General features: G+C 37.8%; 1 protein-coding gene across 1 annotated transcript; it reads left to right on the top strand.

The window, feature by feature from the left end:
* Window positions 1–456: 456 nt before the first annotated feature.
* lqf (epsin homolog lqf) lies at window positions 457–14,237 on the top strand (the record flags this gene model as incomplete). The annotated part of the gene is made up of 11 exons (XM_013313540.1): window positions 457–758; window positions 8,921–9,010; window positions 10,669–10,960; window positions 11,845–12,014; window positions 12,155–12,393; window positions 12,941–13,094; window positions 13,254–13,292; window positions 13,510–13,620; window positions 13,697–13,892; window positions 13,978–14,135; window positions 14,217–14,237. Coding segments are annotated over exons 2-11 (1,470 nt in total), but the record flags the coding sequence as incomplete, so codon positions are not given.
* Between the last annotated feature and the right edge of the window lie 2 nt (window positions 14,238–14,239).

Genomic DNA, 14,239 nt, shown 5'->3' on the forward strand with positions numbered 1-14,239 from the left:
GCCGAAAGATAATAATAATCTCTTCTAAAATGAACTCATTAAGAATAGGGTAACATTTTATAATTTTTTTTTATTTCTAATTCTAGTTAATCATTATTTATTTTTGTTACGATTAATTAGTGGTACAATAATTAAATTATTGCTAGTAACATTTGATACATAGCGTTCATTTTATTTACTCTTTGATAGCGTTCAAAGAGTATATAAAATAGCATTCCTGATTATGTTTCGTTGCCCCAAATAAATTATCACAATTTATTTAAAACAAACAATTTGTAATAAATAGTTTAGTGTTATTACACTTAAGTAATTGTTTTGAAATGTTCTTAAAATAAATTTACAATTTAATTAAACTTCAAAACATTTTTTTAAGCAATGACATATCAATTTCATTTTTAAAAATTTTCTTCACTTTTACATTTCATTATTATTTTATTTTAAGTTTAAATAGAATTGTACAATTTTGAGGAGCTGGTTCCTAAGTTGATAGTATTTAACTCACAATATTTTAATACCATTCATGACCGGATGTAGAGTTGGAATTGGAGGACATGTTGATTTGTCATGACTGAGACGACTCTGTCAATTCGTCAAAAAGTGTTTTGTTTAGATAGAATTTGTACAAAATTAAATAGTAAATCGGGTGATATCGTGTTGTGATAAGTGGTTATATTACAATGTGTAATACTTTCTTACGCTGACGAATCGAATAAAGAAAAAGTAAATTTAAGTAGCACTAGCCGATCAGCAACTCTTTGGTAAGTTTACGATGTTGCATCAATTTGTCCTCGTCATTATCTTTTTATTCATCTAATCGGCCACGACACAATTTTGTTAACTGTGTTTTAGTGAAGGCTTACATTTCCCAGTCAAAACCTTGCTTTTGGTATATTAAATTCAAGTTTGTTTTCGAACTTTAAACTTTTGGTGTGAAGTATCTTTTCAAGTTCAAATATAAAAGTGTTTGTTACTTGTTTGTGTGTTTTGTTGTTTTGTGACGTCAGTGGCGTTAAAGTAGAAAAGTCTTTGTGCTAATGTGTATGATAATGATAAATGTTATCAGCATTTTTGATACGGACCTGATAGGTGTATAAGTGTGTTCCCTTATTGAAGTGTCAAAAGTTTATTCTTCACCGACTGTTTATTTCTCATCGTAAAAAAAATATTTTGTGAGTATTTTTAATACTTTTCTACACTTACCGTACACAACACTTACCAAAAATATAAAACATATTTTAAGAAATGTCATAACTTTTCATCTGATAAAATTTCTAATGTGTAGTCTTAATAATTTTTACTATTGAAATTTTACAACACAAAGGTCTCTAATTCTTCTTAAATTTTCCATTATTTGCACAGTAAAAGAGACCTATGAAACAGTCATAAAAAATATTATAGTGTAACCTAATTAAAATTCTCTCAAAATCTAAGAATACTTGTTTAAAGAGTATAGACATTATACTTCATTGATATATCACCTATATAGTACAAATAAGGAATGTATGATTCTATATACTATGTGTCCATACATATCTATTTTATTTGTGAAATTATTCAAGGTAGTATTTAGAAAGATCCAGGGATCCCTGGGTTGGGACACCTGGGTGTATGTAATAAAATGTCTTGTTTGTGTAGTTTGTCAATTGCTCATGTAGATGTTCATTACAAATACTTTGCATACTCAAGTTGCCGTGTGCCTCCCAATATAATTTTCTGTCAAAGCCATACCATACATTGAAGAGTGGATTAACAGCTGGTATCTAGAATGTGAATATTGTTTTTAGCTTTCTCTTTCACCGCTGCAATCTTGTTGTGATTGTCGGGTATCGGTGACTAGCTTTATGAGGCACCATATCTCCTAATCTTCATCAAAAACTATTAATTTTTAATGTAATATATTGCCATAAGATCAGCAAAAGTTTACAGAGCTGATGGCCAACCTCCATTAAACGGAGAGGCACTCCAAGAGAGAGAGAGAAAGACAATATTATATTGTGAATGAGTTTCGATAGCCATTTAGATGTGGAATGACTTGTATGTTTGTATGTCTATTGCCGTACAATACCACAAATGTACATTAGATTTGTTTTTGCATACTACATATTATATTTTTAGATATTAGGCATATATTATCTGGATCTGATTGTCTATTAGGGGTTAAGGGGGTGAGACTAAAAAATGGGCCTTTATTTTACTAATGAACACTTAAGTTATTGGATATGTGTGTGGCTTAAGTTACATCCATTTAGTTGGTCAATGATCTACGATAAGCCAATTAAAAGTTACAAATTTATTTTGGTGCAGTATTATTAGTGACAGTATGTGATAGTGATGTGAATGTAGAAAACATTGGTTGATATCAATTTACTCAGACAAATAATGTATAATAAGTGTCTCTAGATATGATTTCCTTGGGTTAGCTGTTAAAAAATGGTAATGGTATTTACATCCTCATTTTTAATATGTTTTATTCACTTTATTTATAAAATTGATACTCAACAATTCTTTGTTACATTGTTTAGAGTATCATGGATATTATTTTTCTGCGCTTCACAATGTTAAAGCATCCTTGAACGTAGTAATTCTGCCACAAGTTTTTATTCAGGCAAATCTTTCTTCTTTCTGATTAGTACAAAGCTATTTATTATGCTAGTTAATGGCTTGTTTACCATTCCATAGGCCTTGACTACGATGCTAATTATCGATTTTAGGTCGCACGGTATTTTATTTATAGTTACAGTGACCTTTACGACAAAGTGGCTATGTAATTGTAGTTGGATAATGGTCTAGGACTCGATTTTTTGTTGACAGTTGTTTTTTTTACAACACTGGAATATACACAAAATAACGTATATCAAACAGTCCAATCAATTATCATTTGTTTACCTGATATGTAAACAGTACAGCAATTACTGACCAGTCAATATTTTAAGAATAAAAAACTTTGACCTCAAGCTTCACAACACCAAAAAAAAAAGAAAAAAAATGGTCTATATAACGTGAATAGTGAACGTAAAATAATGCAACAGGATCTTGGCTGTTTTCTCAGAATTTTGACTGTTTGTGTGTCCACATATCAGGTGAGCGCGAGCTCAATTTTCACATTCCATTGACCAACGTTCATGTGAATCGCGCACTCTCATTTCCGCTACCTCTTATCACTAAGTGACTCATAGTCATGTGGAGGACCGTATCGTTTGTGTTTATCATAATTTTGCGAGTATAATATCGTGATTATTCGATATAACAATTGTTATAGACGAGAGATAGGATGAAGTGACATGTATATTTATTGTTTTTGTAAATATGAAGAGTTTACGTTGATTAACCTGTTAAAAATAAATATGAAATATTTGTCATGCAAATAAAAATAGTAGATAGGCATCTTCGATCCACCGACGGCAGTTTGAATTTAATTATGACCAGGTGGGTTAGACAAAGTGCATTCGCTACAAAGCGATTCCATAACGAACTTTTAAAATGTATACCTAGAACTGACAATAACTTTCGATAAATCACGTGATTGTCGCGCGTCATCTCCAGACAAGTTTGAAGTTCGCTATGGAATCGCTTCGAAGCGAATGCACTTTGTATAGCCTCGCTGTTGCCACCATGTGAACATTTTGTTACATGAAACAGTCAGGGAACTTCATTTCGATGAAATTTCATTTGACGTTCAAGATAGGTTGAAAAAAGTGACTATTGTAAGATATTCGATCCTAAGTGGAAAGCTAATTCAATTCTTTGTATATACACTGACATGTTTGAAGCTGATTTTGGTTGCAATTTAGATAGTGAGGGAGTTAGTTGTCGTCTGTGACCGGGGCGGACGTGCTCCAATAGAGAGGTTCAACGATCTCGTTGCCGGAGCGACGAACGCTCTCGCGACCGGAGCGACACTTTGATGACGGATTAGCGAAATCGTCATAAAACACGTGCAAATTTCATTCGTAATATGCTCGTATGGGATATAACTCTAACAAGACTGTATTCTAGGGTTTAACTCTTAATTCCATCCAGTCAGTTCAGTCAATTGCTTTTCCTTTCTGCAGAGGGATGTGAGTTATCTTCAATAGAAGCTTGTCATCTCACTATTCTGTGAAAAGTGAAGTATCCATGGATGTTACTATGATTAGTGGTGGTGGGTTCAATGCACGTCTCGCTCACCGGTCCGATTCAGCACACCTATTATGTAAGAAGTACAGTAACAGTACAAATGTGTATCCCACCTCTGCTGCATGCGCGCTAAAGCACAGAACACAACTCACCAGCCGTGCGCAATGCAACAGATCATTTACAGTTAGATAGACCTTTAGGCATTACTTTTATGTTCCAATACCACTTAGCTGTAGTGATACGAACTATATGGAGTCGTGGATCCAAAGTTAAATTGTAAAAGCGTAAAAGATTATTCCATTTTCAACTATTTTATCACTAGTTAGGTATCAAAGTAATTAATACAATTACCTACTACTTTGTCTTAAGTCACCCCGCACTAAGGTCTCCTACTACTTCTAATCCACCACTAAAGGTCTTATATAATAAGTATAAGAATGCATAAATATATGTACTCCGTTATAAACTTTCAATGATCTTTAGTACATATGTCATCGATCTAGTTGCTAAGATGGATCTACGAATTTAGCAACATGAATTCTAGTTTTTGCTCATCTAAGATAAATATGAGTAAAGCTATAAATACGTCTATGTAAACAAATGCCAGGCTAACCTTACATCAGGCACGTATGAGCGGATTACGTCACTGCAAATCGGAATATCCGCGCGGGTAAAGCGATTAGCAAACCAAAGAAGTGCACAGACGCGTATTTTTTTGTTTTATTTACTCGTATATTTCACATTACGTAACGTATTCACTAAAAAGCTACCAGTTATATCTGTGTACCTGCTCATCTATATACAACTGTAACTTAAGATGAGTTATTTCACATTGTCTAGATTTTTTTTAAGTATGGGAGAGCGGTTCTGCAATGCAGATTATTATGATGAGAAATATTTATCGATCCACTTTAAAACTGCTGAACTAATGATTCCGTGTATGACTCCACGCGTTTTATGCGTCACACTATAAATCATAAAATATGTGGGAAGTCCCCAATTCTAGAGTGCACTGTATCGGAAGTTTACATCGCCGAAACACTTATATAAATATAAAAAAACATATATTCCTTGTCATTCCCTTTGTAAGAAACAGATAACGGTATTAGTTGAATGTTTTCCATAACTGGTTCTAAAGGCTATGTCATACCTACGTTTGAATCACCTGTTTTTATTCTTCTTCACGTAAATCATCGTGTTATTTGTAAGCATCTAAAGAAAATAAAAATGCGAGGTCAACAATAGGTATAATACGTTTACTACATTCAGAAGCGTTTATTATAAGGAAACTGTCCATGTTGAAAGGAATCACGTTGTGCGTGCGTAGTGCGAGCGCTGTGCGTCGCGTCTTCGTCTGCCGGCCGTTGTGCCGCTTCCTCCCACTATGTTACTCAACCAGCCCTCGCCGGATTAGGCTCCGAACACATTTATCGCTATTACATTATTTCTAAGTTACAGTTGAAGTGATGTTTCAAAATAAATTCGTTGAATCTTTACTTTTTGTCACTTCAATATTATCATTGAGGCATCTGGCCCTAAATTGTGACACAAATAGAGACAGGGCAACGAACACGAATAAGCCTCACACTTTGCCCACCACTTATAGAGCTAAGGAAAGTTGTCTGCTAGTGTTTAAAAAAGTTTTTTTGCTAGTAAATGATCCGTAAGATGTGTAAGCAGCTAGTCGCAACCCTTTGCGTGGTCGCCCCAACCGTCCGCATGCGTTCTCATGCAGTCGTCTGTGGTCAGCGGTGATATGCAGTGGCGTGCCCACACGAGAGACGCGCGCGCCGCGACGTCGCACGTGTCGCACTGACGCAGTGATAGCTTATCACAGACCGGTGTGCCCAGTGTGAAAGTGACCTCATTGTGTAAACACTAAACATTTGTTGAATGCAAAACAACTTGGACGTGCTTCTGTGTGTGCACATTTATTGTGCACTAGTTTTTGTAGTAAAATTTAACAAGTTGATCCGAGTATTATATATTTTGTGAGTATCATATTAAGGGTTAATTGTTGGTTCTCAGTGTATCGTACAGTGTATTTGTGTGCTCAAGGTCGTTATATCTGGTTATTAATTATATATTTTAACTACATAATTTTTTATCTTAGTTGGTATAGAAATTTGGTTAAAGTTCTGATTTCTTTAGTTATTTTCGCAGAAAAATAGTTCATTCGGAAGATGTGTTTGTAAAACTATCTTGCTAGTAACATTGAGTTAGCGCTTTTTTTAAGATCATTATAAATATTATTGGATAGATGAAAAAAAAATCTACGCAACCTTAAGCCTACCAGAAACTAGAATCTACACCATTAATGCTTAACCTTTATTATTAGGCTAATAATTAAAAATCACAATCAAATTTTAGGTGGGTAATTTTGATAATAAAACAAAAGGTTTGTTGTATTTTCTTTTGAAAGACAATGGAATGCCAGTTGAATGAAACTGACACAGGTATGTTCATAATAAAACTATAAGAGAGCTCCCTCGCGCTTTAATATTCTATTATGAAATATTTGATAATATATATAATTCTTTTCTCATAAAATAAAATAAAAATAATTCATAGAAATGCTAACTATAGATTGGTGCACCTGTCCCAAGTAAAGTAGGATAAGGACATTGAGAAGAGACATGCATAAAATATTAGCTAAATTTAGGGTAAGTACCCAGTTATGACCATATGTTAGACTACTGGGGGGAACCCATTTCTCCCCCATTTTCACTCTCCCATCTGTTAATTGGATCGTACGCGGTGCGCGAGGGTCACACGGTACACTTGTAAAGTTTCCTTTATGTAAACACAGTATAATCTTATAAAGCTATTTCGGTTGACATTGCTCTGTATACTGTCCCTTGATGTGACTTTACAGGGCGTAAATAATAACGTACGATGGTCTGAATTCACACGTTTAGAAAAAACGACAAAAAAACTTGCACGTTCGCTTTCTTACACTAACAATATTTTATGTCAACAACAGATAATGTTGAAGTGCGGTTAACATGTTTAAATGTAATCTATTTAAATTCTTAGGATGTATAAAATTACTTGCATTTTTTAGTTTGCTTGGAAATTAAGTGGAGGTTTTTTAGGATTACAGTTGTCAATATGAAAGATGGTGTACCCCCTCTCCCCGCTCCAGTCCTTACACGGTTAGTGTTTATTGGGCGCGCGGGGGCAGGGTCAACAGCACTTGCGAAAATAACTAGCGACGCGTCGTCGCTTTGTTTACGTCCCGCGAAACATAAATAGTGACGTAGGTGACGTAGGGCTGCCGCCGGGGACACAGTTAGGGTTGTGAGTTGGGAAGTTAATGGCCCACTTGGGGTTGTGCGGTATGACTGTCGGTCTGGTAGGGTTTTATAGATTTGTTTTTGTTGCGTTGGTTTAGGCTGTTGTGGATGTTGGTTTCTATGATTTTTAAACGCCACATTCGTATATATATATACCTAACGATACCTAATCGGAACCACAAAAGTGGCAATTTTTGAGGTCAATTTCCTCAGTGTTACAAAATTTGCCTGTAAGGAAAATTGCTTACCAACTATTTTTTTTAATGTTTAATTTTGTACATCAATTTAAGTATTTTATTTTCTCATCAACTGTATTTATATTTAAAGCCTTTCGTTTAATACTTATTATTTGTTTAACAACGGTTAGGAATTTGGCACGTGATGTTTGCGAAATGAACGAGCCAAATGTTCGCTGCGAATCTACGTATGTAAAACTAAAATTATACTGATTCTTGCATAGCGGTCATTCATGTTTTATTGTTTACATACAGACAAGTTGCATGATTGGCAAATTAGATGGATTTTGAATAGAAATGAATATGTGAAAACTGCTCGTTTGATCTGTGAACAAACCATTAATTAAAGTCCGATACCTATTATGGATTTCAGAAAGTAGTATTGTTGCTTAACGCCACGAATACTCTTTTAGAAAAATACTAGCGTCGCCCGCGACTTGGTCCGCGAGAGTTTAAATAATAGATAGTAGCCGTTTATCAAACCTACTGAATATGCATATAAAATTTGATAAAAATCAGTCAAGCTATAACGCAGGAGTGGTAACTAACATTGTAACAGGAGTAACAGATTAGATTTATTTACAGTCTTAGAAAATTCTAGAAGAATATGATGAATTCTTATTAAAATAGTTTTATTGCATATAACAAATATTATAATCTCGTACCGAATTGAAGATATGATAAGATATTGTATATCTCGATGGCGTTGTACTAAAAAAATGTTCATTGTTATCGTGCGACATTCAAAACAATAAGCCAGTGTCAGGCCAATGCTCCTTTGTTCAAATTTTGATACAGACGCTTCTTTATCTACGCATAAAAGACACAACGACCAGCGACGAACCTCAACTATGTTAATCTTGCTAAAGCGCCAGTTTGTTTATAGCTTAGGTACATAAAATATATAGTAGTAACTAAATAACTAATCTGTTTCATTATGTACAGTCTGTTATTATTTGTTATTAAGATGACACCAAAAAGTTGCTGTAGCATAGACGAAGGTTTAATATCCTACTCCATACTGTTATGGATGTTGCTAAAAGTTTTCAACATAATTGCATTCTGAACGTCAAATTACTTTTCATCGAAATGGGTAGGAAATTAACATCTTTGACTGTGCATTCAATGATGCATTGCTATCATTATGGTAGATGGCACCCTATATTTGGTGCACTTGGTGTCCTGTAGAGTTTACTATTATAATAACGAATTTAGGATACATAAGCTGATAAGACTGATTAAGTAATGAATTGAATGTTGTATTTGTTCCAGATGCCCCGCAGCCGGGACGACATGCAAGTAAACGTGGCGGGCCTAAGGAGGAATATTAAAAATCTTGCGCACAACTACTCTGATGCCCAGGTAACAATACAAACCTTTTTATTATAAGCATAGCACCAATCGCATGTGCAAAATATCGCAACTTATAGTTTTTTTTTTCAGCTTCAGAATAAAAAATGCATTTTCCAATTGTATTTATTGGTAAGTAAATAATACCAGAGTAGGGTACAAAATAGAATAAAGTAGATTCATATTTCCTATATTATTTGATTTTTCTCCTGACAGTGGTCAATGTTTCCGTCCCAATCTCCTTGAACCCAACTACTTCCTTATTTTTCAATCGAACTTGGAATCTGCAACCAAGTAACGTGTTTTACTTTATAATTAGCTGTAGTAAGGTTATTTGTAGGAAAAATAAATAACAATTTTTTCCTCCATGTGATATTTGAACAAAGCTTCCTGACCTTTGCGCAGAGAGATAACGTTAAGTAGACAAAATCTTTTTATAAATCATGAGTTTTAAAAGTATAAAATTAAAACACCACCGAATGAATGAAAATTATTTTTATAATTGCTTTTTACACATTGTATTTTAAAAAAATTGACTTTGGTAGTTATAAGGCACTACACGTTCATACCAATGCCGATGAGTTACTTCCGCGTAAAGCGCGGTACACACGTACCTGGGAATCGTCTTAAATGTCCTAAATAGAAATCTTCCTCCCTTGAAACAGGGTTCATAAAATTACGTGATGTTGTAAGTTAACTTCAATACTGTCTTAATCGTTGATAAACAACTAAAGTTCAAAACGCTATTTTGTAATATTTGTGACCAATACATAAAAATATATTTATTGGATAATTTCCTTCATTTGCCATTTTTTAATATTATTTGTTTTTATATAAAGTGTACAGTTATAAAACAAACTGGTGGTAGAAGGCGAGCCGTTAAGAGGCATTGACCTTGCGTCGCGCATTCCGCTTCGGCGATCGTGTGTGCGCGCCCTAATTACTGGCGGTCGTGTCGCTTCCTTGCCGCGTCGTTTCCGCTGCGACACCGCGCGTATCACGGGGACATGTCACCCGATAGCTCACTGTTATTGTTTATCTTTTAATTGATGACGTGTCATGTTACTTGGCACCAAACATAAGGGACCATATTGTAAAATATAAGTAAATTTAATGTTGCCATCAATAACATCAAGGCTAATAGCTTAACTTATAAATATAACTGTCCTCGTATGAATATACAATTGTGTTAATGACTGACGTCATCTCAATGCAAACTGTACATTAATAGTATCTGATATCCTCTAGTTTTGCGGTTTTTCAAATAGTAACAGCGTTATCAAATGTTACGTACATAATGTATTTTTACATTAAACCAAAGATACATATCATCGTCACCACTGTCTATAATACATATATGTTAGCAAACAATTATAGATAACTCATACATATTTACTTTATTATTTAGCATGTTATCGCGGGTTTCTGAGATCAAAATCATCGTTTAAAACATCGTCATCACTGTTTCTATCTTTGACAAACCAGGGGTGATGATATGTTTTTAACGGAGTCTTTGGTCTTAGAAACCCACGGTTAGTAACAGTAATTACAGACAGAATGACTTTTGATATTGTAAAAAATTATCAATAAACATGAACGGGGAATAAACGTGAACAAGTTGGTCATAAATTAAAGGATAAAAGATTTATTAATGTTATTGTGTGTTTCAGGTTAAAGTGCGCGAAGCTACCTCGAACGACCCATGGGGTCCGTCGAGTACGCTCATGGCCGAGATCGCAGACCTCACGTACAACGTGATGGCCTTCACGGAGATCATGCAGATGATCTGGAAGCGGCTCAACGACCATGGCAAGAATTGGCGGCACGTCTACAAGGCGCTCGTCCTCATGGAGTACCTGATAAAGACGGGCAGCGAGAAGGTCGCCATGCAATGCAAGGAGAACATATTCGCTATTCATACGCTTAAAGATTTCCAGTACATGGAGGAGGGGAAAGACCAAGGTAAGCTCTTGAAGACTGAAATGAACAGTAGTCGAAATTTAATTTTAATGCAGATAGCTATGAATTCAATTAAGTAAATACTATTCCACGGCTACAATATTTTGGAAGCTATTTAACTCGATACAGCCTAATTAAAACGAAACATAATTTATGAATTTCATATCAGAGATGTAACACTATACTATATTGTGGGCGTTGCTCGTTGCCTTGGCAACCGCTATAATTGTTACAAGGCGACGATTAGCACTTACACATACAGGCAGGCTGTTCACACAATCGCGACTGGAATTGTTAATTGTTGCCATGTACAAAAAATTGCTTACTAATTTAGTTTTTTTCTACACATTTTTCGGTGTTGTAATATCATTTTGTTTTGAAATGACAAATGTATTAAATACTCGGTTAACCTTATCAAAATATTATACCGAAATAAATTACACTTTTATTGTATGTAACGATTTTTGAAAAAATTAGCAATTATATTAAAATAGCAAATATTAATGTTAAAATTGAGCACAACCGAGGCATCGACCTTGCTCCATGTTCCGCACGATGAAGCATTCAGAGTTACTGAGTCATCGGCTGGCTGATTGGTCAAGTTCAAGTAAAAAATAAGTTAACAACCGTGACTTACAGATTTTAATAACTTAAATTGTGCATTTGATATTATAATAAAGACCTTTGCGTGCTTTGATAATTATGATACATGCAGTACATTGGAACACGCAACCTTTTAACATTTCATAACAAAATTAAGAAATCATTACACTTTCAAATTATATATTGAATAGGTGCAAATTTATAATGTTTAGCATAGGTTTTTACCTACAAAATTGGGGCTACGATATTGACATGAGTATGAGAGATATAGTGTTAACGTGCAGGTCTGAATGTGCGCGAGAAGGCGAAGCAGCTGGTGAACCTGCTGAAGGACGAGGAGCGGCTGAAGAACGAGCGGGCGCGGGCGCTCAAAGCCAAGCAGCGGTTCGCGCAGGGCAGCGCACTCGGCAGCGACGCCGCGCTAGACTCGCCCGCCAGCCCCACCTACCCCCCGGTCAGCTCCTCCACCTACATGTCTACTTCTACCCTTACTACATAATGCTTGTTATTGTTAAAACATACGGCATAATTAGGCTCCCTGAAGAGAAAATAAATAGTTCGCCAAAACTCATGTCGGTCAATACTGTATTGCAGCTGAACAGCTCTCCCGTGGAGTGGGGCAGCAACGGGAGCGGCGTGAGCGGAGGCGGGAGCGGCGGGGGCGGCGGGCGCGACGCGGAGCTGGCCCGGCCGCTGACCGCGGGCGAGGAGGAGCTGCAGCTGCAGCTGGCGCTCGCCATGTCTCGCGAGGAGGCCGAGCGCGAGGAGCGGCGCCGGCGCTCCGACGACGTGCGGCTGCAGCTCGCCATCAGCCAGTCGCAGCACGACCTGCAGTCAGTATGACCTCTACCTGTCCACTTCACCTGCACACATAACGTACATATTCACAAAGGCCGAACAAGCTTACAGCCTCCTAACACTATCTTATTACACGGTATATAATTACGTCTACTCGTCTCCCCATTTCCCCATACCCATTTTGTTGCTTAATCCTTATGTGCACAAACCACACCAAAATCCTTATTCCTTAATCCTGACTCGTACCCATAATCCGTATCCTGCCTCCACCCAGACTACAAGAGTACGTGCAGCTGTACGCGGAGCCGTACGCGCTGTTGGCTCCGCCCCTCGCATCCCTCGCACCCCTCGCGCCCTACTGCTGGTTCTTTGGTTGCGTCGACTGTGTGCCGCACACTCTGCGGTAAACTTCACATTGTATACATATCATTGTAGCTCACAGTAGGAAGTCACACGCATTTATTGTGCTTAATAAGACAGACTTTCCTCTGACAAAAAATATTAACTTTCTTATTTAGAGTATTGGCGGTTACAATGACATAAAGTTTGTTGTTGAGTTAATTAATTATTGAAAGAATTTAGGGGTCAGACGGTGGAGAAGAAGCCGGAGACGCAGCAGTCGCACCTGCTGGACCTGCTGGACGTGAACTTGAGCCCCAGCGCCGCCCCCGCGCACCCAACACACGGAGCGCCCCTCGACCCCTGGGGCCTGCCCTCGCCGCAGCATAACACACAGGTGACAATACTCAATCACACTACAACTATGACCACTATAAGTAACCGGTTGATGTCTATTACGAGAATATTTAATAACACTTTTTTAATATATTTTTGTTATTTAATTTGTGTTAATTATAATAAACAATGTATTATTTTGCACTCGGCTACGTTGAAGTCAATGAATTTGGACGTCAGTATATTCTCTGACTCAATGGTAAGATCAAGTTTGTCACGTCGTGCTACACGATCATCTCATTGTTATTTAGTTTTACAAATGAGTATTTATCATCTTAACTTAGTTAATATTCTAGCTATTTTCATGAGAAATGTGTGACGTAAGGCACGCTAGTTATTGTTGTGGTGTTATGTGAATAGTGTATGTATGTATGTATGTATGTATGTATGTATGTATGTATGTATGTATGATGCAGGACACGTCGCCGGACGCGTGGTCGGTCGGTGCGGTGGGCAGCCCGGCGCGCGACGCGTGGCCCCCGCAGCCCCCGCCCGCAGACCCCTGGGCGCCGGCGCCCGTGCAGCAGGTCGCATATCTACACACATACCACTCTACTATCTATCTCGTAGGCGCAACAAATTGTGCAATATATATATTTGCAGAGCAAGTCGATGCCGATGGTGCCGGGCATGGGCGCGAGTATGGGTGCAGGCGTGGGCGTGGGCGCGGCCGTGTCCCCGGTGTCGGTGCTGTCGTCGCCCAGCTCCGCCGACCTGCAGCAGTTCGACGCGCTGTCGCAGCGGCCGCGCGCCGCCGCGCCCCCGCTAGACAACGACCCCTTCGACCTGTCGCTGCTCGGTGTGTACTCCGCCCCGATCCTCGCGGCGCCACCTGTCACGTGATGTCAAGGACCGGGCTGACGTATGCGTTTGCGTGTCCACAGGCGACAACCTGACCGGAGCGCAGACGTCTAGCGTGAAGAAATCGCCGTCGGCCTTCCTCGGCGAGAATTCCTCGCTGGTGAACCTGGAGCGACTTCTGCAGCCCGTCGCCGAGCCTCCCGCGCCCAACCCCTTCGCCGACGCCCAGCCCCCGCCCCCGGTACGCGCCCGGTACACGGAACGAAACGGATGAATAAGCTTTCTGTGATGTGGAAAGTAATTTATATACTTTTTATAACAGGCGCGGCTGACGATAAACGAGTT

This window comes from Papilio xuthus, unplaced genomic scaffold (assembly GCF_000836235.2).
Source record: "Papilio xuthus unplaced genomic scaffold, Pxut_1.1 DF827542.1, whole genome shotgun sequence".
NCBI classification, from domain to species: domain Eukaryota; kingdom Metazoa; phylum Arthropoda; class Insecta; order Lepidoptera; family Papilionidae; genus Papilio; species Papilio xuthus.